Genomic DNA, 12,401 nt, shown 5'->3' on the forward strand with positions numbered 1-12,401 from the left:
AAAAAAAAGATGAATACGGCATCTCGAACTCGATTATTTCGAGGATATTCCGTTACTCCTTTCGCGTAAAGACCTATATGTTGAGCGAAAATGTTCAAAGGGTTAAAGATCGAGGTGTGTCGCGACGTTTCACGGCAACTGCCAAGATTTATCGGGCCAAGGCCGCGCTGTTACAGGTTTGTCCTTATCGCTTGTGCAACTGTTTCGTCGTGATCCACATATAAACGCGGAGGCGAAACAGATAGCGCGCGTTGTTAAACACTCGCGTCTTCGGTTGAGAGGCAGCGAACCGGATTTTTATAACGTTCCCGCTGTTTGCACAGCAGGTGGTTAGCGGTGCGAGCGACACGCTAGCTCGCTTTCTCGAATTTGTATTCTTTTACGAGAAACTCCGGGGACCTGGGCGACAATAGAGTCACGGGTTCCGTGGCTCGGGGGTCTCGTGCAGCACATCCCGGCCCGATGTCGAACGCGAACAGGTCCGCGATGGGCGATCATTTTAATGATAATAATAGGTGTCCTATATATACACCCGGCCTCGTGACCGGGGACTCCTCTCCATAGACACATTTTTAGGAAACTCCGCGAGAGCCTCTTTAACTCGGCGTGTAAAATGCGGAGAGCGAGCGAGGGGCGGTCAATAGGGGATAAAAAATACGAGGGTGATTATCTGGATCAAAATATTGTGCGACGTCATAGCTAATAATCACGCCCATCAGTATTACAGTCCGCCGCGTAGTATCCGAGTACTTGGCACTAACATAAAAAGCCTACTGATATACGGATCGCTATATGTATATGTAAATGTCGCGGCATTGGTACTCTCCAGATACCCGCGACTGTACGCGGTACGTTATTAATTATCCAATTTTTTTCCGTGGATGTGTGTGCACGTGATTGCCGCATCGCCTTGGTATGCTCTTCGGTGACCGTCGACGGGCTTGGCTCTCGATCGCGTCGATTAATGGGCACGTACGAACGGCTCGTGGATCGCCGGATGCGTCGGACACCGTCGCGTTGTCGCCTTCGATTTGTTCGGCACCGACGACGGGGGGGACGGGGTGTGGAACCCCGCGGGTTTGCGCCACGAGAGAGAGAATCCTCCGAGCGCCTCGCGCGAAGAAGGACCTTTGTTCACAGTTGGCTTCGCCACCGGAATAATTCGACCGCCATTTTTCTCGCTTTATGCCGGGTAAGCGTTACTAATGGCCCGTTCTCGAAGCGAGCGCGAGGCGACACGAGAGACTTTGGCGCACGTAGGTAAATTTACACGGTTTTTTACGCGCTTGCTTCGAGTTAATAAATAAAGGCGCCGCGGCGCGTATACTCTGCGGAAATGCACGCTCGTGCATCCCCCGTGTGCATCGAGCACGCGGATGTCTCCGGGATACCGCAATACTTTGTGCGACGATATATCTCGGTAGAATTACGTAACGATTAACGATTAATACAGCGGCGGGACACGATCCGTTCGATTTTATACAAGGTTCATTGATCGTCCATCTTTCCGGAGAGAAGCTGAGCGCTTAAGAAGCGAGACGTTTCATTTCACGGATCACCGGTCGCCCGGCAATAAAACACACGGGCGACAGAACCCGAAAACCCGTTTGACAGTTTTCCACAACGAGCGAGAAATTCATATTCATTTTGGGCGTGGACGTGGATAATACGCGCGTCCGCAGCGCGCCGCGTGCGTTGCGCCTGTGTGCGTGGTGACGCTAAAAACGCATGTAGAGATAGAAAATAGTATAAGCGGGGCGGGGGGGGGAGGGACAGCGGCGATAAAAGCCGCCCGGTCTATTCGGGGATGATTTACGGTTCGGGCTTCGGCGCGGTGAAAATACAAACAGGTGCTGGAACTTCCTCGAAAACTCATATTTATCCGGACGAAAGAGGAGAGAATCCATTTCGTATCCTCGATACGTGATTAACATAAAATTATATTAAACGTTCTTCCTTTTTGTCTCGCTCGAGGGGAGAGAGGGATGAAAAGTTCGTGGAAATTTTAACAATTAGTGAAACTTTTCGACCGCGCGCGCGCGCGCGCGCGATAGGTGATTCTCAAGTAAATAGAGATATGGCTTAACTTACAATCAAGCATTGTAGCTTAATAATATTTTTAAAAATACTAAAACATTCTTAAAAATATTATTAAGCTACAATAAAGATCCAGCTTGATCGAAAAGTTGCTATCTCTTTATTAAGTTGGTTGAAGTGTTAAATTTTGTGAGAAAACGAGACGAACGGTAGTAGGCGACGTCGTCACATCAGAGGTTTTAGATTTAGAGCATAGCGCGCAATGGTTCTATTCGCGAAGGATATTTCGCGGTGACTCTCGGCAAACGTGCAGGAGCGCACGCATACTCCTACGACCTAATACATCGTCGGAGCGCGGCGCGATATATCGGATGTGCCCCTGTGACTCGCAAACGAAGTTTGCGCGAAGACTCGGGCTGTGGAGTTTGCGAAATCACCGCCGAAATTCCATTCGGCAGTTTGGGCCGCCGACAATAAGGTACTCATCCAGCTCGCGCGAAGCGACCCACCGTCTACCGCGCCGCGCGCGAGCAACGTGTACCTACATCCCGTCTCTACTCACACGCGTCCCGTTCCCGTGAACGTGCGGACTCCGTTCCACGCCGAGGGAACCATGGGCGGGCACGGTGGGCGGAGCTTATCCGACGCTCACCCCAACGTCCTGGCCGGAGTCCTCGATCCTCTCCGTCCGTGCTCTGTCACCTATTATCACCACCTATCTGTCTCGCAACCCCCCTTGTACCCGACACACATATGTAGAGCGAGCCCGCGAGTTGCGTGTTGTTGCATCGATGTACGCCGACAGTTCCGATGGTCTCCCTCTTTCTGCGCAAGATATACCGTATCACAATGCTGTTTTTTTTTTTATCTATTGTAGCGGGTAGCGAGGCGACGTCTGTCTAGAATTTCGATTATAAAGCGCAATGGATCCCGGCAATATTTCTCGCCTAGAGTGTGCACTCTTATTATGGTAGACAGTCCGGTCGTCATTGACACACGAGCGTTGGGCACGCGCGTGTGAGTGTGCGGAGAGTGCCGGACCATCCTGCATCCCCACGCGCTGCACTTCCATCGCCCATCCCTGCGCCCATCGAGCAGCGGTGGTAGGGGCAGAACCGAGTATGTCAGTCTTCTCTTAGCACCGACCGGAGTAGGGTGTCGTTCGATTCTTTGCCAGAGCCGCAGTTCACGCATCTGCGTCAAACGAATGACGGATGATCGGGCCGAGCGAGCCGAGTCGCGGCACAAATCCGTGGGATAGAGCTTGGTGGAGAACTTGGTTCGCGAATTTCGTAGTATATGCGAAGAGGAGGGTGAGGAGAGACGGCAAGATCGCGCGAGTAACAAGTGGGAACAGAAATTACAATCCGACGGTCGAAATGAAGAAAAGAAGAAGCGCGTAATCGCGTCTGGATTAATCGCGACGGCATAATTATGAAGGTAAGTTCTTTTGAACAGTTTATTGTGGTGTGGTGATGTACAAAGTCTACAAATGTGCGCTATAAATACGTCGAATTTCTTCCGTTCCTATTTCTGGCAAGACTGTTTTTAAAAAAACAAACGATTTGTGAAGAAAAACATTAATTAAAAATAGCATTATAGCTTGAATCTAAAAGGAGTATTGCATTTACTCGTCGGATTAACCTCTCGGCTTGGACAGTATATCGTTCTACACGTGACACCGAAATTGCAAGATCGCAGGAAGGACGTCCGGTAGCACGCCGAGTGTCCGGTAGTCCGACAGTCCCGAGGTCCGCGCGCCCGGGCCCGGCTTTGCCTCCGCATTTCTCACTTTGTCAGCTCATCTACCGTCCACCTCGTCCCGGCTCGTTGACGAATAAAAAATGGAACCTATTATTCTTTCTCGCTCGCTGATTGCAGAAAGTGCTGTTCCAAAACGAGCAACGGACGCACGAACATGGGAACTCGTCAGTTCGGATTCGCGCGTGGGAGAATATTTGACAGATCTTAATCTTTTCTTTAAACGGACGGAGAGAGAGAGAGAGAGAGAGAGAGAGAGAGAGAGAGAGAGAGAGAGAGAGAGAGAGAGAGAGAGAGAGAGAGAGAGAGAGGGTGCGCGCACACACGTGGCGCGAGCTACGTGTATCTGCATTCATGGACCTTGTGATAATTTATGAACAGCGAATTCTCCAGAATAAATTCGTTAAGTTTGACCGCGCGTTTCTATTATTTGAATTTTATCACGTTGATAAAAATAACTCTCTGTGCCCTCGAATTACATTAAAAGAAAGAAAAAAGAAAACGATATTGTGTGTCGTTTCCTTTGCGGACAGCCGTGCGGCCAAACGGACGCTTTTAAGCCTTAGATTCCATAGGCTGTTGTAAAAATTACCTGTTTGAGTGCGGGGACGGCTGGGGTTTTAGTCGAGCGATCATAAATTCGGGCAGGTACAAATGAAGTCCCACGGTCAAAGCCTATTCTAGCACAAAAAGGACTCCCTGGCGTATATATATCTCTGGTAGACATCCTTATTTAACAACAAGCGGCGGCGCCGTGCTGTTCATTAACACTCCAGAAAATTGCGTGTGCCCCACGCTATTCTCTTCCCTCCTTAAGCCGCCATTTATTTGCCGTTAATATGTACATTGTGCACGCTCATTCGCTCGTTAATTCGAACGCTTGGAATCAGCATAAATCCATCTTGATCAACGTTAGACGTTTCGTTTGGAGACGTCCGTACGAGCGTATTTGCCTTCCGTTATTCGTATAACTCGTTTCGACGATTTTTCCATCCGGTCAGCCCGCGACTGGAAGCGCTCGAGCGCTTCCCCTTTCGAGAGCTTTTGCACGACACTTAAAACTCATCGCTCGGTGCGACGATATACTAATAAATCGAGGTATCGCGCGCGCGGTATACGCGGCGCGACGCGAAGCAGCGTATACGCGAAGGTGGTTTCCACACGCGAGAGGAGACAGAGAAAAGCATAAATCACTAGTGGGAAGTTCAGCTTCGCCTTCGGGCGAGTCATAAATCAATAGCTGTCCGGTTGTGCACGTGAAATGATTACACCGGTCCCGCGCGTGTAGAATCGTGCGTAGAACGTGAGTTCCAACGTGACGGCGACGGGGCGGGGACGAAGACGGGGGAGAAGCGGAAGGATCCTCGAAATTGGCCGTCGCGGCCGCGTCAGCTTCACAGATGTCTGACGGCCGCGACGCGCGGGTTTTCGTGCGTTTTTCCCGACGTTCTCGCGTTCGCGTCGCGAGAAGCTCGCCGCCGCTCTCCGCCGCTCTCCGCTCTCCCAACAGCTTAGAGAGTTCCTATAATCATAGTTTGGACACGTGTTTAGCTTTGTCTCACTCTCATCGACTTCTTGACTGAAGCATATAGCGATCAATTAGCATATAGCTTTGTCTCACTCCCACTTATAGCTTTATCTCATTCTCACTAACTTCTCGGCTGGAACTGGGCTGGAACATATGGCGGAGCAATCAAAAATCGTCAACGAGGTATCCAAACTCTGATTAGGAACTCTACCAACAGCTCGGAAGCTTATCGTTTCTCTCGGCGTCCCGCACGTTCCCCGCGCGTTCGGTCGTCGGCGTAGGAATCGTGCGAATGAGCGTGCCGGTACTGCCGGTCGCGCGAGGTAATTAACTCATCGCACACCTCCCGGGGCGAACAATACCCCTTGTGCGCCGCTCGTGCGTCAATTAATATTATCGGGTATCATATATGATCTGCATACGAGCCGGCGTGCCGTGCGCGTGCCGTGACGGGGCTCGGCGAAAGAAATCCGCGCGCGGATCTGATAGACGGTATCTCTGCGTTTATCTCCGGCGACGCATCGCGCACAATGAGCGCCGTCGCCGTCGACTTGGCAGCGACAGCGAAGAAAAAAGAGTATCGCCGACGTAGATGATATTAACGATGATATTAACATTATTAATCGCGGCGTCCAAGTAGTTCTAATAGCCGGCTCGAGATAACGCGTCTCGCGCGCATCGATGCCGGGTGTTTTATGCTTCATTTCGATAAGATCCAGATGTGTGTAACGATGAAAAATTTTGCCGACAACCTGGCGCCAGATTTTGGGGTCTCCCAGCGGCTCGCTTCAAGATTCGCGTCGACACGGACCCGCGAATAATTAGACCATCGCGCGCGCGCGCGCGCGCGGGCGTGAATTCGCGTATACGCGATTATATGCGTCGTCGAGGCACGGGGGATCATTTATCACTCGGCGCGCCCCCGGCGGCGGTCCCCGAAGCGGCGGATCGTCCATTATTTCACTTTGCCGAGCATTAATCGGCAGATTCGAAGTCCCCCCTAGCCGGAGTCGAGTGTCTCTTATACCGACTCGGGAATGACGCTCCGTATCAGCTCCGCATCTTTTACGTCTTTCGCGAGCCGACTTTCTCTCCTCTCGCGAGATTCACTTGCGGCGAACCGCAAACTGCACTATCTCGTTAATTACCGTTTAGGGAAACCTGTCCTCTTATGTGCGACATGAGCAGAAAAGCAACTTCACGCGCACAATAATTTCTTTATTATAAAATGGTGTTATATCCGCTAATGCGTGTTTCTTCCACATTCTTGCAGACTGAAATGGAAACGGAGTCCGAGTGCACGGACGGCGTTCTGTGCCCGAAGACCAACAACAACAACAATAACAACAACAATAACAACAATAACAACAACAACAACAACAACAACACCAGTAACAACAACGTCGCGGTCGCGACGAAAAAGAGCGGCAGCGATAACGGATATGACGCTATGGAGATGGACTGCGGCGGCTGCGGGGAGAGCGTACGCGAGCGCACCGTCCTGTGCGTAGGGGGTCGTACCTGGCACTCGAGATGCCTAAAGTGTTGCGCCTGTGCGAGACCCCTGCACGATCAGCACTCCTGCTTCCTGCGCGGCATGCGGCTCTACTGCAGGCACGATTACGCCCTGTAAGTGCAAACATTTGCATGCCGAATTTGCCCTCGTCCGATTCTCCGGCACCTCTCGCCGGCCGCGCGGATAGTCGGCCGTTCACGGCAAGCGACTGCCAATTATAGAATCCGCGCGCCCCTCAATTCGCTCATCTATCCCGGAAATCTATTCCCGCGCACTCTGGACGCGAACGTCGCTTCGTATATCTCATCCGACGGGCCGTCCGTTCGATCCGCGGGAGGCGAGGGGGAAGGGGGGGTCAACCTGTCCTCCGTGCGCGGATCCGCATTCCGCGTGCTGCTATCGCGAGTCGACGGGGAGAGAAGGGCGGGGTAGAGGAAAGGATTATCGGACGTTATCGATGAGCCCAGTAATATCCCGCTTCGTCGAGGGCAACTTACGCGGACGCCCCGCTGACGCGAGATTCGAGATCGAGTCGGTCTAAAGCCCGGCTTAAGAGAACGCGACTGGCTACCGTGGCCGCGCGACCCCCTGCCCACCCCCGTTCCCGCCGTCCACCTAGAAAAGATTGTCACATATAGAAAAATTCAATACCGCAATCCGCTCGATTCCGATGTCCCCACGTCGAAGAGTCGTCGACGGCGAATCGGTATATTATCGAAATATTCGGTATCGCGCGCCGTTGACCCCTTGAGCCCCTCGAGGATCCTTTGTTCTTGGGCGCGAAAGAGCCACGGGCCTGGATCGTCGATCGCGCGAATAACCGTCTCCCCGAGTCACGTGGCTACGTCCGCGCGCGTGTTGGGCATACGGATGTGGTATTTCTACATCGATAGACATCCATAAGCGCGCGTATTGGGTGTACGAGATGCGCGCCCGCGAGAGAGTCGCCATTGGGTGATTAATGTCTTCCAATGTAGTTCTGCCTCTCCTCGTCTTCTCCTTCCTCCCCCTCCCCCCTTTTAAACATGCGGTGCGGACCTCACGTATAGCCGGCTATTCACGTCACCGTGCATTCGTGTATCACGCATGCTCACGCACAGCACGAGCTGCGAGTCACGTTGACGTCTCGACGTCTCACTGTCTCGCGCGCGCCGGCGAGAACGCGGAAAAAAATAAATACCCTCTGTCCCGTCCGACTCTTTCGCGAGATCCCCTCGCTACGGCTTTTACGCCTCTGTACGTTTCGCCGCGCCATTTTTGCCCTCCCCTAAGACGCGCGTAATCCGTTTATATTACCTTATAGACTAGACCTTATAGACCTTAGACGTAGCTTTTGCGTTATATACGCGATGTTCACAAAGTATTTCTCCAATTCTCTTCGGGCGAAAAGAGAGGGGGGGAAGGGAGAAAAAGAGGAAAAAGAGAGAGGGCCCCGAAAGAGGTCCGACGATACGAAAAATAACACGTTAGGATGGTACACGATATAGCTGGCGGGGAAGGAATCGCCCGGCTATCATTAATTTATCAATGTCCCGAAAGCGGGTTACTTCGCGCTTCGTGATTCCGTATACCAAATATACGGCGTACGTGTATGTGGGTGCCGAGTCACTCGAGATGGGACTGCCTAGTGTCAGTGTTCCGAAGGACTGAGGAATTCGCCTCGTAAGGCACCGAAGCCAGCTGCGATCCTCGAACCGTTCCTTCTTCCCGCCTTCATCCGAGTGCGAGAGCCGCGCGCGGTGCTTCTTTTCTTTGGGCGAGCGAGGGAGGGCGGAGGGCGAGAAGGAGAGAGAGTGAGACAGAGAGAGAAATAGAGTGGCCTTTGAAATTAATAAATATTCACCCGACCCCGGGGCCCGCGCGCCCCCCTGTCCTTCTCGACGCCGGGCACCCCAATCCTTTCCCCGCTTTCGTCGCTTTCGACCGAAAAAAGAAGAGCTCGGGCGTCGAAGTGATTCGGTGGGCCGCGCGCGGCAAAAATCGCTCTATTAGCGCGGTTTCCCTCGCCACGAGATTCCGGTTTTCTCAATTCGGTGTAGTCAACGCAGAAGCGGCGACTCGCATGTCCCCGACATCGGGACCACCTGTCGCCGTAATCGCGGCGTTATCTTTTCCACCTCGCCGGCACTTAAGACCGCATACCTCGCGGGTGCCGGGTGCCGTTCGAGACGAAGCAAAATAATCGCGATTCTTTGAGTTGACCAAATAACGCGTTCATTCGACTGAAATAACGCGTTATATATTACAGCGATAACGTTACACAATTGACGAACACTGACAATCCTTCCTCGGTATCGTTTACCAGAAAATATACTGTATAAGCATCGCTGCGTAAATTATGACGAGCTGTTCTACGCTGCTACCGAGACGCAATTAACTTGGATCGCCGATGCGCGTACTTCGCCTCGATCTTCGATCGCGATCCGCATGCCGGCGGGATTCGATCATGCTCTCTCGCAGCGTGTCTGGGTATACCGGCGAGCACCCAACTTAATCCCCCGTTGACTTATAGGGCCCGCCTATGTGGAAGAACAAATGAATAAATTAGGGCGGGGTCGTTTGGTAGCCGACGCGCGCGTACAGCCCTGAAGATTTATAGATACCCAATACCCAGTCCTCTCTCGCCGCCGCCGGATACACGGGATGATTCCCCTCGTCGCCCTCTGCCCTGTCCTCGCTCTTCTTCTGGGGTACGAAACCGAGGGGCAGCAGCGGGGAGAGAGAGAGAGAGCAGCGGGCGCTACTATTTACCTGAAGCGACACATTCGTCGAATGGCGACAGATCCGCCGTTTCCAAGGTGGAAGATCCCACGTGTTCGGGGAAACATTTTCGGCGTCGCAAAACTCGCTTCTTGTGCGAAAACACGCGAAAAGGATTCCACAAGAGAAGCCGTGCAGGCGCTGCTTTTAAAATCGGTCGAAATTATTGGGATACTTCTCGTTAAACTTCGACGATCTAGATTCTAGAAGATAGACGGGCAAAAAGAGATGGATCATGGATCGTAAAACGATCGTGATCGGTACGGAGCTAGCTCCTAGGCGTGCCCTTTGCGCGATCACCATAACCAATAATATCCCCCCGAAAACATCGCGTCATGCGACGATGACTATGCAGACGCGAAGACTAATCCCTCCATGCGAGCTTACCATATTTTTCCATACAATAACGCCGTGGTCGATCGGTCGTTGATGCATTCTTCTACTTCTTCCTCCGCTTCGTCGTCTCTATGCTCTTCCTCTTGCTTCTCTCTTCCTTTTTCTTTCCCTCTTTCCTATATGTCTGTATTTCTTATCGACCCTTCAGTTCTTTTCCTCCGCTTCGTTCTCCCTCCTTCCCGTTCCGTCTTCTTTTCTCCTTTTGCGATATATTCCCGTGGCACATGCGTGGCGTGACCTTCGCAGAAATTCACATTTCAGTTTCCTTCGCCCTGTTCGTTGTCCCCAATAATTAATTATCTCTCCGTAGAGTTTTCTTCCGTCTCTTTCCCCGAGTCCTTTCTAGATCCTCACTTCGCGTGTCTCGTCGGCATGGTCTCAAAGAGCCCGAGCCATTTGTATAGAGATCGGAAGCCGCACGACTGAGACATCGAAATAATCTCGACGTAATCTACTCTTCGAATCGCGATACCGATCCTTAAATCGAGGAGGCTCCGACGCCTCGTCGGCAGGACATCGAGTGGCTGAGTAATATGTTAATGAGGACAGGACTGCCGCCGGGTCCTCGCGCTCTCGGAGGTCTCGGATGAACCTGCCGTCACAGCGGGATAAAAATAGTTTTTTCGCCTATGTCCGCGCGATCGAGACCGTGGTCCGATACGCGCCGCGAGAACCGCGTTTATTATCCGCGTTCACATTCGTGACCGTGCGCCTCGTCCAAAAAGAGAGAGAAAGAGAGACTCGCGCGAATCGATGAATGACGAATGACGGTAAGCGGGTGATAAATGGGCGGTACACACCGGTACACCGATCGGCCAAAATCGACTCCCTTTGTCATTGATTACGCGCGTCGTCGATTAACTTTTTTTTTAACGCTCGCGCGCGTTGGAAAGTTGACGGCGAATTATTTGTCACGTGACGGTTTTCACACGGGAGAAATCCCCGCCGTTCGCGCCTTTTGCAGGACATTCGGCGCGAAATGCGCGAAATGCGGACGAAGCGTGGGCGCCGGGGACTGGGTGCGGAGGGCTAAGGACAGGGTCTACCACTTGGCCTGCTTCGCCTGCGACGCCTGTTCCCGTCAGCTCTCCACGGGCGAGCAGTTCGCGCTTCTGGACGCCCGGCTGCTCTGCAAGGCTCACTATCTGGACGTGGTCGAGGGTAACAATACCTCGTCGTCGGAGGACTGCGATTCCGAGCACGGCGGCAAAGGCAGCAAGACGAAACGCGTGAGAACGACCTTCACCGAGGAACAGCTCGCGGTTCTGCAGGCCAACTTCCAAATGGACAGCAATCCCGACGGGCAGGACCTCGAGAGGATAGCCCAGGTGACCGGTCTCAGCAAGAGGGTCACGCAAGTTTGGTTTCAGAATTCCCGGGCGAGGCAGAAAAAACACAGCGGCAAGATCAAGACTCAAAGTAAGCGCGTCCGCTTGTAAACCCTCTCACGGGAATTAAGTGTCCCTATATACGGGATTCAAAACCTCTATATTTTTCGTGTGCTTGCAGTGCATCATTCGCCGCCGATGCACCATCATCCGATCGATCTGTATCCCGGTGGGATTAACGTGGTCGGCGCTTATCTCGGTGGTTATCAGGCCAGCAATGCCGGTAGCGAGAGTCCAGGTAGCCCGTTAACGCCCCTCACACCTTTGACTCCGCTCACACCGACGACGCCGAACCACTTGCAGGCCCAATTCTGCCATCCGGCAGGATAATCCGACGTGAATGTTTCCACGAAGCCATTGATATTGATCTTTTGCATTCGTACGTGTGCTTTTTAGTTGCAGATAATTCGAAGACATAATACAAAAAAAAAAAAAAATCGTGACACGAACTCGCTATATCCATTTCTTTCTTATGTTCTATGCACAAAAAAATCAAGTCGAGAAATGTATCGCGAGCTAACTGATACGGCAGTTTCGAATTATCACGCGAGTGCAAAGAATTAACAATTACACACGACGGAATTCTTAAGGCAAATTAATTGTACATATATCCCGAAGAGATGTAAAATAAGCGCGCGTTTATCAGTAGTACGATATGTAACGTATGAAAGGTACAAGTTTTTCATATTTAAAAGTTAGATTAAGCTTATTTATTCCGAACTGTAACGATTTACATCTACTTGCGAAATGGTGAATAGAATCTCTTAGGCGATGAAGGGGGAAGAAGAACGCAACCTCTAGATTGTCGCGTCCGTCTTTCGAAACTTGGACGTAGGCATTCTTTATTCATAGTACGAGATTGTATATAGAGCGAATTGTAGCTTTTGTACATATGTGTCTTCTATAAGGTAAATACAGAAGTATTGCGAAGTGAGAGAGAAGCGTGGAGAGATCAGAACTTAATATCGCATACTTGTCGCTGCAATATTACAAACCGTACTGTTATTAATAAAAC

General features: G+C 51.7%; 1 protein-coding gene across 1 annotated transcript; it reads left to right on the top strand.

The window, feature by feature from the left end:
• The first annotated feature begins 2,911 nt into the window (after positions 1-2,911).
• On the top strand, positions 2,912-12,399 carry LOC143906064 (LIM/homeobox protein Awh). The gene is made up of 4 exons (XM_077421851.1): positions 2,912-3,477; positions 6,600-6,955; positions 10,963-11,417; positions 11,508-12,399. The coding sequence occupies exons 1-4, from the start codon at positions 3,472-3,474 to the stop codon at positions 11,714-11,716; spliced, it is 1,026 nt and encodes a 341-aa protein (XP_077277977.1). The 5' UTR covers positions 2,912-3,471; the 3' UTR covers positions 11,717-12,399.
• Positions 12,400-12,401: the final 2 nt, after the last annotated feature.

Source organism: Temnothorax americanus, unplaced genomic scaffold (genome assembly GCF_048541705.1).
Source record: "Temnothorax americanus isolate GAGA-0224 unplaced genomic scaffold, ASM4854170v1 Scaffold7, whole genome shotgun sequence".
NCBI lineage: Eukaryota > Metazoa > Arthropoda > Insecta > Hymenoptera > Formicidae > Temnothorax > Temnothorax americanus.

Excerpts from the sequence above, each read along its gene's own strand:
- LOC143906064 (XM_077421851.1), top strand. Across the intron at positions 6,956-10,962 it reads TGCAGGCACGATTACGCCCT|GACATTCGGCGCGAAATGCG; the intron begins GTAAGTGCAAAC and ends CGCCTTTTGCAG. Across the intron at positions 11,418-11,507 it reads CGGCAAGATCAAGACTCAAA|TGCATCATTCGCCGCCGATG; the intron begins GTAAGCGCGTCC and ends GTGTGCTTGCAG.